The 18,152-nt window shown below is 40.7% G+C and overlaps 1 protein-coding gene across 5 annotated transcripts in view; it reads left to right on the top strand.

Moving 5' to 3' along the window:
- LOC134355517 (chemokine-like protein TAFA-5) overlaps positions 1 to 18,152 on the top strand; it is a 421,627-nt gene that overhangs the window by 248,427 nt on the left and 155,048 nt on the right. For 4 of the 5 annotated variants that reach the window (XR_010020106.1, XM_063065509.1, XM_063065507.1 and 1 more), the window contains exon 3: positions 8,101 to 8,228. Coding sequence is in view for 4 of the 5 variants with exons in the window: in XM_063065509.1 (XP_062921579.1) it covers positions 8,101 to 8,228 (128 nt within the window). In the remaining variant the exon portion in view is untranslated. Of the gene's footprint in view, positions 1 to 8,100; positions 8,229 to 8,679; positions 12,596 to 18,152 lie in introns of those variants that run through there. The other variant, XM_063065508.1, reaches the window with a different exon arrangement.

Below are 18,152 nucleotides of genomic sequence, written 5' to 3' on the forward strand. Positions count from 1 at the left end.
TTTAAGGAAAACTGCAGATACTGGAATTTCAGAATATAAGCCTAAAGCATTAGAAACACTCAGCAGGTTGGGCAGCATCCGAGGAAGGAGAAACAGTTAATGATTCAAGTCTTATACCCTTTGTAATATATTTGATTTTCTGTGCTTTATATTTGTTATCTTCTGCCTCATTTCCTATAAAATGACAATATGCAGATATTTATTTGGATAATAGTGATCTGACTTAATGGAGATGCAATTTTTTTTCTACCCTAATTCCTTCTAATACTTCTGCATGACCAACAGAGCTTGATCAATGACAAATCCCTCTACCGTTTCTATTAGATCTGCCTATCCCATTTTCTCCATTTCTTCAATGGAGATTTCAGCTCCATATCCGTTTGTTCCACTGTCACCAGTTGACACATTTAGCACCTCCCCATATAATCTACAATTTTTTTCCTCCATCTCATAGATTTGGATCTACTTCAATTAAAGGTCTTTAACACTTTCTTGGTTTTGATGCCTTCCCAAATTATTTTTAGTGCCTCTCATTGTACTTACAGAAAAAAAACAACAGCTGCTTTGTTCTAAACGTGTTGCTTTTGACAGATTTGAAGCCCTGAAATGAGCTGTGGTGAAACTTTGTCATACTGTAATAGGCTAGTCATGGTCTCATTTGCAATAATCACCCTCCATGGTGCTATAGAACCTAGAAGCTCTAGGAGTTTTGCTGACGTAAAGAATTGGTACCCAGAAGACTTTGATGAACCCTGGCTTGCCCTTACTGAGGTGCAGGAAGAGGTCATTCAGCCTATTTGCTCTCTGCAGAGTTAAGTTTCCTATCAGTTCTAATCCCCTTCTCTTCTGTAGCCCTATGGCCTTTTCTTTTTTAGATTGACTTTATATTGGCTCCCTTTTCTTTCTTTTGCCACCTGTAAGTGATGATGAACAGTAATTAATTAATTAATAACTGGGACAATTTTAGGCTGTGGATAGAAACTTGAGAACCTAGCGCGAACCCTTAATCGTAGAGTTGACATCTAAACTCTTCAGGGTCAGAATCAGATCTATGTCCCTGTAGCTATGAGGAGTAGCAGTAACTACTGCAGTAATGTACATCAAAGTTCTTGCTACAATTCTACTTAGTTCTTAGTCTTTCTGGAAGATTTTATTATCAACGCATGATTTACAAAGGAATATTTAAAAAATGACCAGACTGGACGAATGTGGAGGAAAGAGTGACTTGGAAACAGCAAATCCTTAAAGGGAGTTTGACAGGTCAATGATATGGTTACAAAGGCAAGCAGCATTATTTTTTTTTTATTAGTCAAGGCATCAGATTATGCTACAACTGTATGAAATGCAATTTAGATCACAGCTTGAGGATTATGCACAGTTTGGATCACCGCATTAGAGGAAAAATGCACTGGAAAATTTTCAAATGAGATTTGTGATGATGCTGGCAGTACTGGAATATTGTACCTTTGAGGAAAGACTGGCTAAGGTTGTTTTCTTTGTAATAAAGGACACAGCGAGGAACCTGAACTGAACTGTATAGCATAAAGAGGGGCCTAGATAAAATAAATAGGTAGGACCTGTTACTCCTAGTCATGAGGTTGAAGGCCAGGAAGAATTGATTTAAAGCAATTAGTACAAGGAGTAAAAGACAGATGAAGAGACATGTTTCACCCAGACCTGGAGCTCACTACTAAAAGAAATGGTTCAGGTAGAAACCATCATCTAACCTAAAAGGATGCGAACTAGGGCTATGGAACTAATGCTGGTATGTGGAATTAGACTGCATTGTTTTCTTTTCCCAATTGGGTGAACACAGTATGTTGAATATCTTCCTTTAGTATTAGAAATGTTGTTTGATTCTGTAATCTAAAGTTCTTCCTTTATTAATAGAGGGACTCTAACTGGGTATATTATGAGAGGTTGAATTAAATTGATTTCCCATAACTCCTGATCAGTCACTTTAGATACTTGTCAAGTTCTGATTTTTATATATATATTATGGTTTTTACATTAGAACCTGGAGTGCAAAACTAGATTAAGTAATATTAAGAGAGTGCTACACTATATTTCAAATGTGATGTTAAAATGAGGCTGTTTCAGCCCTTAAAAGGACCTTAAAGTTCCCATGCCAAAATCTACCCACTAACTAACATCACTAATAAAGAATATGTGGCCCTACGTGAAAGATTCAGTTGTGAAAGTTTCATCTTTTACAATAGTTGCAATTGAATATCTTGAAGGGTGTTCTTTATACATTTTCGTTTTAATGAATTGTTTGGGCTAACCAATCCAACTAATATACAAAACTAAGGAAAAGAAAAATGAAACAGTAAACTCCAAAATACAATTGAAACAAGTATTCCTGTCTTCAGTGACTGTTTGCATGCTCATTTGAGCAGTTAGCAAGCAGAATAGCACAACAGGAAGGATGGGGAGGTAGGTAAAGAGGGTGGCGTGGCCCTGATGGTAAGTAACGATATCAAATCAATAGAAAGAAGGGACATAGGATCAGAAGAGGTAGAATCCTTATGGGTAGAATTAAGAAATGGCAAGGGTAAAAAGACACTAATAGCAGTTATATACAGGCCTCCAAACAGCAGTCGGGATGTGGACTACAAGTTGCAGCTGGAAATAGAAAAAGCGTGTCAGAAGGGCAATGTCAAGATAATTATGGGGGATTTTAATATGAAAGTGGATTGGGAAAGTCGGGAAGGTAATGGATCTCAGAAGAAGGAGTTTGTAGAATGCCTACAGGATGGCTTTTTGGAGCAACTTGTCCAGAAGCCCACCAGGGGACCGGCTGTTTTGGATTGGGTGCTGTGTAACGAACCTGAGGCGATTAGGGTGCTGGAGGTAAAGGAACCTCTTGGAAGTAGTGATCATAATATGATTGAGTTCAGTTTCAAATTTGAAAAGGAGAAGCTGGTATCAGGTGTATCGATATTTCAGTGGAACAGGGGAAATTACAGTGGTATGAGAGAGGAACTGGCCCAAGTCAACTGGAAAAGTAAACTAAATGGAGGGATGGCAGAGCAGAATTGGATGAAATTCCTACAAGAAATAAGGAAAATGCAGGAAAAATATATTGGAAGAAAAAAGAAAATCATGAATGGAAAAATGGCACAAATGTGGCTAACGAAAGAGGTTAAGGCAAAAATAAAAGCAAAAGAAACGGCGTACAAGGAAGCAAAAATTAGTGGGAAAAATGAGGACTGGAAGATCTTTAAAAAGTTACAGAAAGAAACTAAGAAAGTCATTAGGAAAGAAAAGATGAATTATGAAAGGAAGTTGGCGATTAACATAAAAAAGGATACTAAGAGTTTTTTTAAATATATGAAGAGTAAAAGAGTGACAAGGGTAGATATGGGACTGATTGAAAATGATGCTGGAGTAATTATAATGGATAACAAAGAGATGGCGGAAGAACTGAATGAGTATTTTGCATCAGTCTTCACAGTGGAAGACATGAGCAATATACCTGATTGCCAGAGGTATCAGGGAATAGAATTAGATACAGTCAAGATAACTAGAGAGAAAGTGCTTGGGAAGCTAAGTGGACTAAGAATAGATAAGTCTCCGGGCCCGGATGAGGTGCACCCAAGGGTTCTGAAGGAGGTGGCTTTGGAGATTGTGGAAGCATTGGAAATGATCTTCCAGGAATCAATAGACTCTGGCATGGTTCCGGAGGACTGGAAGGTCGCAGATGTAGTTCCGCTATTTAAGAAAGGAAAGAGGCAGCAAAAAGATAATTACAGACCTATTAGTCTGACATCGGTGGTTGGAAAGATATTGGAGTCAATCCTCAAGGACGAGGTTATGAAATACCTCGAGGTGCATGACAAGATAGGCTGAAGCCAGCATGGTTTCATGAAGGGAAGATCCTGCCTTACTAACTTATTGGAATTTTTTGAGGTAATCACGAATAAGATTGACAAGGGAGAGGCTGTGGGTGTTGTGTATTTGGATTTTCAAAAGGCCTTTGATAAGGTGCCGCATATGAGGCTGCTTAATAAGATGAGAGCACATGGAATTATAGGAAAAATATTGAAATGGGTGGAGCATTGGCTGATAGGCAGAAAGCAAAGGGTGGGGAAAAAAGGGATCCTATTCTGATTGGTTGCCGGTTACTAGTGGTGTTCCACAGGGGTCGGTGTTGGGGCCGCTTCTTTTTACGATGTATATCGATGATTTGGATTATGGCTTAAATGGTTTTGTGGCCAAGTTTGCGGATGACACCAAGATAGGTGGAGGAGCAGGAAATGTTGAAGAAATGGAAAAGTTGCAGAGAGACTTAGTCAGCTTAGGAGAGTGGGCAAAGAAATGGTAGATGAGATACAACGTTGACAAATGTACGGTTATACATTTCGGAAGAAGAAATAATCGGGCAGATTATTATTTAGATGGGGAGAAAATTCAAAAATCGGAAGTGCAAAGGGACTTGGGGGTCCTCGTGCGGGATACCCTAAAGGTTAACCACCAAGTTGGATTGGCGGTAAGGAAAGCGAATGCTATGTTGGCATCCATTTCAAGAGGAATAGAGTATAAGAGTAAGGAGGTGTTGGTGAGGCTCTGTGGGGCATTAGTGAGACCTCATTTGGAATACTGTGTGCAGTTTTGGGCCCCCTATCTTAGAAAGGATATACTGATGTTGGAGAGAGTTCAGAGAAGATTTACGAGGATGATTCCTGGAATGCAGGGGCTAACATATTAGGAGCATCTGTCGGCTCTTGGATTGTATTCATTAGAGTATAGAAGAATGAGAGGGGATCTCATAGAAACGTTTCGAATGTTGAAAGGGTTGGACAGAGTAGATGTGGAAAGGTTGTTTCCCTTGGTGGGTGAGTCCAGGACAAGAGGCCATAGTCTTAGAATTAGAGGGTACCCAGTTAAAACAGAGATGAGGAGAAATTTTTTTAGCCAGAGGGTCGTGGGTTTGTGGAATTCGTTGCCACATATGGCTGTGGAGGCCCGATCATTGAAGGTGTTTAAGGAGGAGATTGACAGGTATCTAATTAGTCAGGGTATCAAGGAATATGGGGAAAAAGCTGGAAATTGGAACTAGATGGGTGAATAGTTTAGCTCATGGGGGAGCTGCGGAGCAGACTCGATGGGCCGAATGGCCTACTTCTGCTCCTTTGTCTTGTGATCTTGTGAATTTTATTTCCGATTGCTTGATATCTAGTGCATTAATCAACAAGTCTCATTCCTGGAAATTTCAAGGCAATCCAGGATGGTCTGAATATTTATGATAACTTATGCTTGGAAGTAGGTACAGAGGAGATCTCAGGGCTAAGATTTTTATGCAGAGAGTGGTAAGTGAGTGGAACGGGCTACCGACGACGGTGGTGGAGGCGGATACAATAGGGTCTTTTAAGGCGCTCCTGAATAGGTACATGGAGCTTAGAAAAATAGAGGGCTATGAGCGACCTGAGGTAATTTCTAAAGTAAGTACATGTTCGGCACAACATTCTGGGCTGAAGGGCCTGTATTGTGCTGTAGGTTTTCTATGTTCTGTTTCTATGTTCTATAACATTAATGAATGAAATAAAGACCTGGAAAGAATTTGCTAGAAAGCTCACCAAGTAGACGGAAATGGATGCTCGTAATTTGTAAAATAAGTCTTGATTTTCTCATTTTGACCACAATTTTTTCTACAATACCCATTCCCTAATGCTTATTTTCTTCTCATGGACCTCATATTGGTGTTAAGACATTATGCTGTCTTTCTGCTTTTTGTTGTGAAAATCATAATGAGGTTAATGTAAATATAGAAATCATGGAATTGATTACAGTCTTGATTTCTTCTTCGGCATGAATGTGAAAGTGAACAAATGCAGATCTTTGCTATTTAAACTCCTAGAAGAGAATTTCTTTCTTTGTTCCTCAAAGCAGTAAGAGCAATTATCATATCAGTGGTCCGGGCAGACTATGTTTTGGTTTACTGTTGTTACATGTACTGAGGTATGGTCCAAAACTTGTTTTGCATACTGTCCATGTGGATCAATTGATTCCAACATTGCATTGCAGTAGTACAAGGTAGACAGTAACGAAATGCAGAATCAAGTGTACAAATATAGAGAAAGAGCAGTGCAGTGAGATAAGAAGGTTCAAGGTCAGAACATGGTGGATTGTCAAGAGGCTATCTTATCATACTAGGAAACCATTTAATTGTCTTAGAACAGTAGGGTAAAATCGTCCCTCAAGCCTGGCTTTTGTATCTTCTGCCTGATGGGAGGTGGTGGGGGTGGGGGGGAGAGAAAAAGTCTGGGATGGGTAGGAGTCATTGATTATGTTGGCTGCATTACTGAGGCAGTGAGAAGAATAGACAGAAGGGAGGCTAGTTTTCATGTCGTGCTGCTCTGTTTCCACAACTTTGCAGTTTCTTGTGGTCGGATGCAGAGTAGTTGCCATACCAAGCAGATAGGATACTTTTTATGGAGCATTGATAAAAATTAATTGTTATGGGTTATTAGGGACACACCAGATTTCTTTATCCTTCTGAGGAAATAGGGGGATTGCTGAACTTACTTGGCATTGAGGTCTGTGTGTTTGGAACAGGATAGGATCTTGGTGATGCTATTCCTGGGGACTTTCAGAGTTCTCAACCTCAGCACTGTTGATGAGGACAGAAACCTTGACTTCCTGAAGAAAATGACCAGCTCTTGTGTTTTGCTGATATTAAGGGAAAGGTTGTTGTCACGACACTTATCACTAAGCTCTTTGTCTCCTTCCTGTAGACCCACTCATCATTATTTACGATATGGCCTACTACCATGGTATCAACTGTGAACTTTTAGCTGGAGTCAGAACAGAATATGCAGTCATGATGGTACAGGGAGTTTGGGGGGCTGGGGGTTGAGATGAGGATGCAACCTTTTGGAGCACCAGTGTTAAGAATAATTGTGCTGGAGGTGTTGCTGCCTTTCCTTACTGTTTGCAGTTATTTGGTCAGGAAGTCAAGGATTCATTTACAGCAGGAGGTGTTGTTATCCAGGTCTTGGAGTTTGGTGATGAGTTGGTTTGGAATTATAGTACTGAAGTTAGAGCTATATTCAATAAACAGCTGTCTATCTTACATGTCTTTACTGTCCAGCTGCTCCAGAGTTGTGTTTGGGGCCATGACCAATTAATCAAACCAAGTACACCTTCTACTTCAGATTTACTACCTACCAGGGAAAATATCCAAATAAGTTAGGCATTTTTTTTTCAAATAAATTCACCTAGGAATTGAATTAAAACAATAATTAAATATCAACTTTGCATCCCAGTCTAAATTTTGCATTCTTTGTATGAAATCAGATTTGTTTCTTGAGGAGTAAAGTTTCTTTATCTTTCATCCTCTCATTTCTCTTTACTCTGTGTTATTCTGCTTCATTTGCTGAAGGATTGGACAGGCACTTTGATAAAGTCCCTGCAGAGCCAGCTTTCCTCGACAAGAAAGGACATGGCTGCAAAGAATTAATTTGTGTTCTGTCAGGGTCTGTCTATTTTGTACTTCCCATTTTCCTTCACTAAAGCAAACTTACATTTCATGCACTCATTAATATTGAGATCTGGCTTTGTGACTGAATAAAGCCTTTTTTTTACTTTGCCGTCCAGTCTTGACATCAAACATTTTCAGTTCATGTATAACCTAGTTAAATGCAGACAAAGCCTTCATCTATATTATCCTGATAATGTACATTTAAGTCAATCTCAGAAGACTTGTGCATACTGTACTACTGTGACTTTGTCCACTTTGCATTGTTACAATCCTTTTGACAAATTATGTCCAGCTTTTTGCAGTGCCCACTCTACCAAGATTGCATTTACAATGCCCAAATTCATTTCATTTGGGACACTGAAAAGCCACAGAGAAGGCTTTCATCATTTTGTGTTTGAACTCAAGCAGTGTTTCCGGGTGGCAGAATGCTGCAATGCAGAAGCAATGTTGGTTGCTTCTACATGGATGAATCACGTGGACCGAATAACCTTTCTTGTGTACTATTTGGTGACCTCGTGAACTCACTGACCCGTGTAGTTTCGTTTTACATTCGTGAAAGAATCTTTCACCTATTCATTTTTCAACGTGGTCTAACCATTCCCTTTTTGCATTTACAGTTCGAGTTGTAAAGAGCAAGCAGTGGTGTGAAATGATTCCGTGTTCAGAAGGAGAAATCTGTGGTTTATTAATGAACAAGTCAGGCTGGACCTGCACGCAGCCAGGTGGTCGAATAAAAACAATAACGGTAGGCAACTTCAAGGTTTCATATCATTAATGATGTTCAATGAATCGTTTATTTAATTAGAATCTTTAAAAAAAATTAGGGACTTAACCAACTTATACTCTCATGCAACTTCAAAATCTAAAAGAATTAAACCTGACCAATCATATAACAATGTTAACATGCCTTAATTTCACAGAAAATATTGAAAATAAGCAAGAGGGAAGCATGGGCTGAAACATTCAATGTTAAAAGAAGTAAATGTTAATAATCGAGAGGATATTTGCATATATATCATGTCCATAGACAACTAACCAATGTAAATGCAGAGGACCACTCTTTGTTGCTTTATGAAGAATGTTGTAATACACTGAAAAATAGTGGTTGACTTGCAAATATGTTCAAAGTAAATTTATTATCTAAGTACACGTATATCAGCATATAGAGTACTACCCTGAGATTCATTTTCTTGCAGACATTCACAGTAGAACAATGAAAGACAATAGAGTCAATGAAAAAACTACACACAAAGAATACAATCAACGTGCAAAAGAAGACAATTTGTGCAAATGCAAAAAAAGTTACTTAAAATTTATTTAATACTGAGAACATGGTGCATTACATATTTTGTCTGTAAATGGATGAAGGGATATTGATCCTCATTTTGTCAACAGTATTGTATTGAATTTTATGCAGTATGCAGTATATTAATTATATATTACATTACATATTTGGTAATAATGCATTCTCTTTCATGAGAGGAGAAGGAAAGGATGGTGTAAAATGAAAAATAATGTATCATAAGAGGATTCAATAAAGGTCAGACAGCATTAGAACAAATAATGTAGAAATTTATCCATGACTCTGGGCCCAACATATCGAGGCAATTACAAAGAAGGCATGACAGTGGATATATTTCATTCAGAATTTGAGGAAACTTGGTATGACAGCAAAGGCATTTGCAAATATAGATATACCATGGGGAGCATTCTAATTGGTTGCAGTACCATCTAGTATGAAGTGGCCACTGCACAGAACTGGAAAAAGCTGCAGCTCAACCAGCTCCATCATAGGCACTAGCATCTAGGGCACTTTCAAAAGACAATGCCTCAAAAAAGTTGACATCCATCATTAAGCCCCCCCTCCCCACCCACCATCACCAGGGACATGTCCTCTTTTCCTTGTTACCATCAAGGAGGAGGTAGAGGGGCCTGAATACACATATTCAATGTCTCAGGAACAGTTTCTTCTCCTCCACCATCAAATTTCTAAATGGACAATGAAACCATGTACTCTACCACATTTTTTTTGATTTTTTTTGCTCTTTTTTGCAATACTTAATTTAATTTTTGTATATACATTTACTGTAATTTAGAGTTTTTTTTATTATGCATTGTAATGTACTGCTGTTGCAAAACAACAAATTTCATGACATATCACATTATTAGATGTGATTCTGATTCTGTTAAGAACCTGGGCAATGAACAAAGCAGAATGTTGAGAAAACAGATTTCATTTAGAAGTCATTTGTGATCTCTCATGACAAGGTAATGACATATCTGCAATTATAATCCTCAAACACAAGGGTTCCCAACCATGGGTCCATAGACCCCTTGCTTAATGGTATTGATCCATGGCATAAAAATGGTTGGGGACCCCTGCTCTAACATGTTTCAAACAATGGTAAAAGCTCCTAACATCAAAGCTTTAATAATTCTGCTGCAGAATGTTCTGATATTAGACAAGATGTTTGATGTCAGCAGTGAAATGTCTGCTTATCAACAAGCTTCATTTAGTGCTAGTAAACACAATAATGAAGCAAAATAAATCACATATTTGGTGGAGGTGGATAGACCTCTCCCTCTAAAGAAAAGGATAACAATATATTGCAAGGCTTGATGGGCTTCTTAGCAGTTGTTTTATTGTAAGAGTCCACTCAATTGCTAGTTGCTATTGTTGAAGCGAATATGTTGCAGACATTATATCATTCCTATAATGAGAAAAAGAATAACGTATAGATTTTTTTGTGTGATTTAAATTATTCTGTAGCAGCACCTCTGCTCTTTTATCTAAAGGTAAAATAGTCAAATTATAATGACCAGGAACATCAAATAGTGAAAGGTTGAAAAATTGTTAAAGAATTTAAAAGGTGTCAGATTTATTGGGAGGGAGTTGAACTAATGATATACTGTGCAAGTCATAGGTTGCAAGATTTGTATGGCCACCTGAGAATTTACAAGAATGTTTGTGTGTTGAAGCCCCGCAGTAAATAACAATGTAAGGAGATGAAAGAATGAGCACATCCAAGCAAAGAGTAGAAGATGTAAACTCCATAACTTTAGTTCTTAAACTAGTGATGATTTCAAGTTTTTAATAAAGTATGAAGAAAAGCAAATATACTTACTGCCATCCATTGTGGTGAGGCAGATTTCTCTCACACTGATTACCTAGTGAGTTTATTTAGCTTCCTCTGCACCCAGAATAATCCTTTTTGTTGAACTACTGGAGGAACTCAGCAGAAAAAAAAACATCCATCCTGTTGCAGGGTATCGGCCCAAATATCAACCGTCCCACAGCCTTTGCAAATTCTGCTCAATCCACTGTGTTCCTCCAGCAGTTTTTTTTTCGCTCCAGATTGCAGCATCTGCAGTCTCCTGTCTCTCCATAATCCATATTGCTTCCTGGTATGTGCTGAGGTAATCAGAATAAGAATAGCAGACGATACAATTTACTTTAACTTTGCTTTGTTTAAGAGGATGGTATTTGGATCTTGCTCTCAAAGCTCATCCAGTAGCTAATACTGGAAGTGTTTGCTCAGAATGCAGTTGCTTTGACCCTAAGTGGTTCTAGCAGATGAATTACCCAGAAGTCTCACTGTCCGCTGAAAACCAGATAACTGGTGTTATCCATAACACCACTGAGTAACAGGGAGCCTCCAGTTTTAGGAGAAAGATGTGCACAAGAACTCAGGGGTAAAAGCTAATGAGATAGCATCGAATAAAAGATTATTTATGTCCAGGGATGCAGCAATTAATCTTCATGATGTGAAGCTAATGGACCTGGCAATGGACTCAAAGGTTTCAGGAGGGAAGAGAGATAATTGGAAATAGAACTGAAACAGCAACCTAGAAAAGGAGAAAATAATGTAAGATATGAGAGACAGCAGGTGCTGGAAATCTGGAGAAACACACAAAATGCTGGATGAACCGAATGGATCAGACAGTCATCTATGGATGGAAATGGGCGGCCAACGTTTTGGGTCAAGGAGCCTCGTCAGAATTTGAAAGAAAGATGAAGGGTATCCAGTAAATTTAAAAAAAAGGTTGGGGAGAAGGAATGAAACAAGAGCTGACAGGTGATAGGTAGATCCAGCTGGGAGAGCGAGGTGCTAGTTAGGTGAGGGAGAAGAATGGAAGGAATGTAAGAAGCTGGAAGGTGACGTGGAAGCGACAACAGTCTGAAGAAATGCAATCTGATCAGAGGGGACCATGGAGTAAAGGGAAGGAGGTGAGGACAGGAATCAGAGGGAGGAATATATGGGAAAAGGACAGACTGAAATGGTAGGGGAGAGAAAAAAGTTGGGGTGTTAGGACCAAAGGGATAGAGGGAAAGTGGGCTGGGGGGGGAAGCAAAGGAAAGCGGTTACAAGAATTTGAGAAATTGATGCTCGTGTTGTCAGGTTGGCGACCACCAAGGCAGAATATGAAGTGTCGTCCTTTAATTTGTATTTAGCCTCAGCTTGGCAGTAGAGGAGGCTGTAGACAGATATGTTCATGTGGTAATGGGAATTGGATGCAAAATGGCTGGCCACCGGACCATGACTGATGCTGACGGAGCAAAGGTCCATGATGAACTAGATGCCCCCCCGATCTGCATCAGCTCTCAACAATGTTGAGGTGGCCGCAACGGTTACAATAAATGACACCAATAAAGTCAATATGGAGTGAAGTACTACTGCACCTGGACTGAAAAGGGCCCTCAATGGTGGTGAGCAAGGAGGTGTAGGGGGCAAGTGTAACATTTGGCATGGCTGAAGGGATAACTGCCTGGAGGAGGACCAGTGGGAAGAGACAGGGAGACAAAATATGTTGTTTGCATAGTCTCATGAGGTTGGAGGTAAGGATAAGGGCAACTATGTTCTTGTTATGTCTGGGGGTAATGAGGTGAGAATATTTCAAGTGAAGGATTAAACATGAATGTCTGGATTTGTGTATGTTTGTTCTTTCTTTTTCCCTTCATCCTTCCTAGCATACAGAAAATAATAATTTTATTATATGATTATCATTGGCAACTCCTTCATAATTTTGGATAATGTCCTGACACCGTTCTTGTGCTTCAGTGATACTTGACAAACTTCCTCTGACAATTGTTACTGATCTGTTTATTTTCTAAAGATGTATTACCTTTGGCTATTTTTTTTTCCTACACATTTTCTGATATCGCAAGAAAAGCTACTGAATTGGAACCAGGTAGCCATAGGAACAACATCAGATGAAAAGCAGGAGAAACAGGAATGAAATCCTGCAATAAGTGCGTGGGGAGAGCAAAAAGCACCTGTCATCTTATGATGGTATCACTCTGAAAATCTTGATCTTACCAGCAAAACCTTTGAGATTGCAACTTGCTGTTGAAGGCATTGCTAGCCAGAAAGCCAAAAATTGAGAGGATTTTCCCCAATACTTATATCATAAAAATTATGTTCACTCCATGCCAAGTCAATCAATAAGAAAAAAAAGTCATAAAATATTGGTGTGATAGAGCTGTGTCTCGTATTTTTCCAGTACAAATCGATACCAATGGAATTGTGGTTGGCATTCAACAGCGAGGGATTGAATTTAGAGTCCTAGTCTGAGCTCTTGTCCTGAGCAAATTTGCCTCAAGAACCAGACGGTTTGGGCGCATTTCTGTAATGTAGTGAGGAGGAAGAGTGTGGAGTGAGGAACGCAACCCTATTTATCCAATCTGATCTGACCTGACCTAACCTAATCCTAACCTGACCCCTAACTCCCTGCACTGTTCACAGAATCCACAGTGATATCTGTTGAAACTGTGGCTCAAACTTGGTTTTCTTTTGGTCTATAGGTAAGGTTTTGGGGACAAGGTGGGGAGCTAGGTGTTAGGTTAGGGTTTAGGGTGGAAGGAATGAGGGAGAGTTAGAGGTCTGGGGCTGTAAATGAAGAGCCACTGTTCTGAGTGGTCTGTGGTTGAAGGCCAGCAATTCCAGAGGTCAGGTCAACAGGCGCTGAGGATTGGAACCAGTGATCCCCAGATCAGTGAGTCCCAGGTTGGAGGGCCTTGTGAGCAGGAGATGCAAGAGCAGTGACTCCTCATGTCAGTGAGTCCTGGCATTGGAAGTTCATGCGAGTCTGGAGGATGAAGCCTGAAGGTCAAAGCCCTGTGTGTGGTGAGTCCAGAAGACAAGGCCCGAAGGTCAAAGCCCTGTGATCAGCGAGTCCATGGGTAGTCAGACAGCCGATGTCTGTTAGTCCAGGCTGCTGGATGGAGGTTTAAGACTGTTATTGTAGCTTCTTGTATTGTTCTGCTGAATTCTCCTGGGATTATGGCCTTAATCAGCACAAAAATGGGCCTTTTAGCTGCCCATGTCAATGCAGATATCAGCCATTCTCTGTGTGAAAAGCCTCTTTAAATTTTCTTCCTCCCAATTTAAAGCTGTGTCCTCTTGTTTTTGATAACCTAACCACGGGAAAAAAGATTTTGTCCGTCTTCTGTATACCTATGCCTCATAATTTTATATATCTTTAGTTCGGCCCTAATTTTTCATCACCACGATAGTATAGTGGTCAGCATCAGCGTCCCGGGTTCAATTCTGCTGCTGTCTGTAAGGAGTTTGTACATTCTCTCCATGACTGCATAGATTTCCTCTGGGTGCTCCAGTGTCCTCCTACAGTCCAATGATGTACAGGTTAGGGTTAGTGAGTTGTAGTCACACTATATTGGAGGCAGGAGCATGGCAACACTTGTGGGCTTCCTAGCCCAATCCCCGGACTGTGTTGGTCAACGACGCAGGCAACACATTCACTCTATGTTTTGATCTTCCGATATACCTGGGACAAATAAAGTTAATCTTTCTCGTCTTTTTTCTCCTTTACTCCAGAGAAGCCCATTCAGGGAAAAAAAAACAAGCACATAGTATCCAATGTCCTCTAATTGAGATAACAGCCTGATAAATATGTTCTGCAATCTCTCCATTGCAACCATATCTTTCCTATAATTTGGTGAACAGAACTGTACACATTCATTCTGGTATGGACTATCCAGTGTTTGATAAAGTTGTAGCATAATGTCCCAACTTTTATATTGTTTACCACAGCAAACAGGCCATTTGTCCTATCTTCCTGTGTTACCACTTTCAGGGAATAATGGACTTGAACCCCAAGATCGCTCTGATCATCTGTGTTCCTCAGCATACTACCATTTACTGGATATGCCCTGCATCATTCATACTGTCAGGGTTCCTTCCATATGATCTGCATCCTCCTGTAGCCTTTCATAAATGTCCTCACTGTCCACAAACCACCAACTCTCATGTCATCTGTGTTTTTACTAACTAGACCTCTTAAATGCTTTTCTAGGTAGTTAATATAAATCACAAACTACCAGGGCCCTAGCACCTGTCTCTGCGGTACACCACAGGATCAATCATCCTTCAACCTCCGTCCTCTGTCTCCTCTCACCAAAACAACTTTGGAAGTAATTAGTCAGTTTGAACTGGACACCATGTGTGCTAAAAGTCTGGACTAAACTATCACGCAGGACCTCATCACAATAATCAAACAGGAGTTCCCTACACAAAGTCATGTTGTCCATCCCTGATCAGAGCCTGTGTTTTCAAAAGTACACGGTCCCTATCACTCTAGGCTTTCTTCAGGAATTTCCCTCCTACTGATGTATGGCTCACTGGCCTATAGCTACATATGTGACTTACCCCTGCTCCCTGACTGAAGACTAAACGTTAGCTATCCTCAGATCTTTTGGAACCTGAGCTGTGGATTTATCAACCCTTATGCATCCTATTGCAACTAACACCTTATCCTTTTTAGTAATGACTTGTCCCAGATTATTCATGTACCTCTGCCTGATCAGTATCTTGCACATTATTCTCCTTGGTGAATACTTATGTCTATTATTTATTTCAGTGCACACCCATATTCTTATTTATCACATCTGACATTAAGCTGCCATTACTACCATTCCTTCGACCATATTTACATGATTGCAATAATATCACAATTCCGGGTACTGATTCATGCTCGCAGTTTATCTGACTTACCCATGAGGCTCCTGGCATAGAAGTAAATGGATTTGAGCCTTCCAGCCTTCCCCATGTTCCACTACCTGTCCACTGGAGTTGCTTGATTTATTCTCTTCATTTTTCTCTCCATCTGCCGTGCTGCTGGTTTGCTTCTCATTTCCCTTCCAAATTAGTTTTAAGTTGTCCTGTGTCAGGTGAGCAAACGTCCCTGCAAGATACCAGTCCCTTTCCAGTTCAGGTGCAACCTGTCCTTCTTGGCAAAAATCCCACCTACACCAGGAGCGATCCCAATGATCGGAGTATCTAAGCCCCTCCCTCCTGAGCCTCCACACATTCATTTGCCCCATTCTCCCATTTCTACTCTCACTAGCACACAGTTTGGGGAGTAATCCTCAATAAGGACACTAAAGGCCCTGCTTATAATCTACTGCCTAACTCCCTAAATTCAATTTGCACGTCCTCATCATATTTTCTTACTCACGTTATTTTTACCATGATATCTGGCTGTTCTTTTCTTTGTACTCAATCTGAGACTTACTTGGGCCTGGCATCGGACTAGCAACACACCATCCTGGAGTCGCATAGAAGCTGCAGTGGCCCTCATGAACGAATTCCCCGCCGATATGTTTCACGAGACTTTTCCCTGATCTGCTTGCATCTGAAACAGCTGTGGTGCCACAAACTTGGCAGCTTCTGCCTCTTTTCCTCTGAGAGGCCATCTCCCCAACAGTATCGAAAGCAAACACCTGTTTGAGAGATGAATGACTTCGGGGATTCCTGTACTATCTGCCTGTGCTTACTGTCCTTTCTGATAGTTGCCCATCTTGTTTGTTTCTATACCTCTGGTGTGACTAACTCACTAAACATGCTATCTATAACATTTTCCACATCCCCAAAAGCTCCCTAGTGCGTCTGATTGTTCTACATGATCTGACGGGAGCTGCAGTTGAACACACTTTCTACATCAATGTATGCTCATCAGGGCCATTGTCAGTGTCCCTTATCTCCCACATCCTGCTGGAGGAAGCCCCAGATTCCAGAACCTTTAGCCCCAGTCCCTTCTCAAGAAGAATACATCTTACCTAATCAGCACTTCCCTTCCTTATGGAACTCCAAATTGACATTAACAGCAGTGATTTGACCTCACAGCCCTTCACAAAATGGCTTCTCCCAAGATGGTCACTTCTGTCATAGTTGTCTCTCCTATTATATTTCACATTCAGCACTGATCTTCTGTGCTGTCAGTCCTACCTCTTTCCGAACTTTCTGAACCTGATGAACTCAATGCCTTCTATGCCCGTTTGATGGAGAAATATTACTACAGCTGAGAAGGATCCCTGATGCACCCGGTGACCCTGTCATCTCTATCTCGGAGGCCAATTTTAGGCTCTTTAAAGAGGGTGAACCCTTGCAAGGCGGAAAGTCCTGATGGAGTACCTTTTAAGGCTCTGAAAACTTGTGCCAACCAACTGGTGGGAGTATTCAAGGACATTTTCAACCTCTCACTGCAATGGGTGGACCACTTGCTTCAAAAAGGCAACAGTTATACCAATGCCTAAGAAGAGTCATGTGAGCTGCCTTAATGACTATTGCCCAGTAGCACTCACATCTACAGTGATGAAATGCTTTGAGAGGTTGGTCATGACTAGACTGAACTGCCTCAGCAAGGACCTGGACCACTGCAGTCTGCCTATTGCCACAAAAGATCAATGGCAGACGCAATCTCAATAGTTCTCCACACGGCTTTAGACCACCTGTACAACGCAAACACCTTTGTCAGGATGCTGTTCATTGACTATAGTTTAGCATTTAATACCATCACTCCCACAATCCTGATTGAGAAGTTGCAGAACCTGGGCCTCTGTACCTCCCTCTGCAATTGGATTCTCGACTTCCTAACCAGAAGACCACAATCTGTGCGGATTGGTGATGACATACCCTCCTTGCTGACGATCAGCACTGGTGCACCTCAGGGCTGTGTGCTTAGCCCACTGCTCAACTCTCTATATACACATGACCGTGTGACTAGGCGTAGCTCAAATACTATTTATAAATTTGCTGATGATACAACCATTGTTGGTAGAGTCTCAGATGGAGACGAGAGGGCATACAGGGGTGAGATATGTCAACTAGTGGAGTGGTGCCACAGCAACAACATTGCACTTAACATCAGAAAGACGAAAGAGCTGACTGTGGACTTCAAGAAGGGTAAAACGAAGGAACACATACCAATCCTCATAGAGGGATCAGAAGTGGAGAGATTGAGCAGTTTCAAGTTCCTGGGTGTCAAGATCTCTGAGGACCCAACATATTGATGCAGCTATAAAGAAGGCAAGACAGCATCTATACTTTATTAGAAGTTCGAAGAGATTTGGTATGTAAATAAACCACTCAAAACCTTCTATAGATAGACTGTGGAGAGCATTTTGACAGGCTGTATCACTGTCTGGTATGGGGGGGAGTGCTGCTACACAGGGCTGAAAGAAGCTGCAAAGGGTCGTAAATTTAGTTGGCTCCATCTTGGATACTAGTCTACATAGTACCCAGGACATCTTTAAGGAGCAGTGTCGCAGAAAGGCAGCGTCCATTATTAAGGACCCCCAGCACACAGGGCATGCCCTTTTCTCACTGTTACCATCAGGTAGGAGGTATGGAATCCTAAAGACACACACACT

The sequence above is a fragment of the Mobula hypostoma genome, chromosome 13 (genome assembly GCF_963921235.1).
Source record: "Mobula hypostoma chromosome 13, sMobHyp1.1, whole genome shotgun sequence".
In the NCBI taxonomy this organism is placed as follows: domain Eukaryota; kingdom Metazoa; phylum Chordata; class Chondrichthyes; order Myliobatiformes; family Myliobatidae; genus Mobula; species Mobula hypostoma.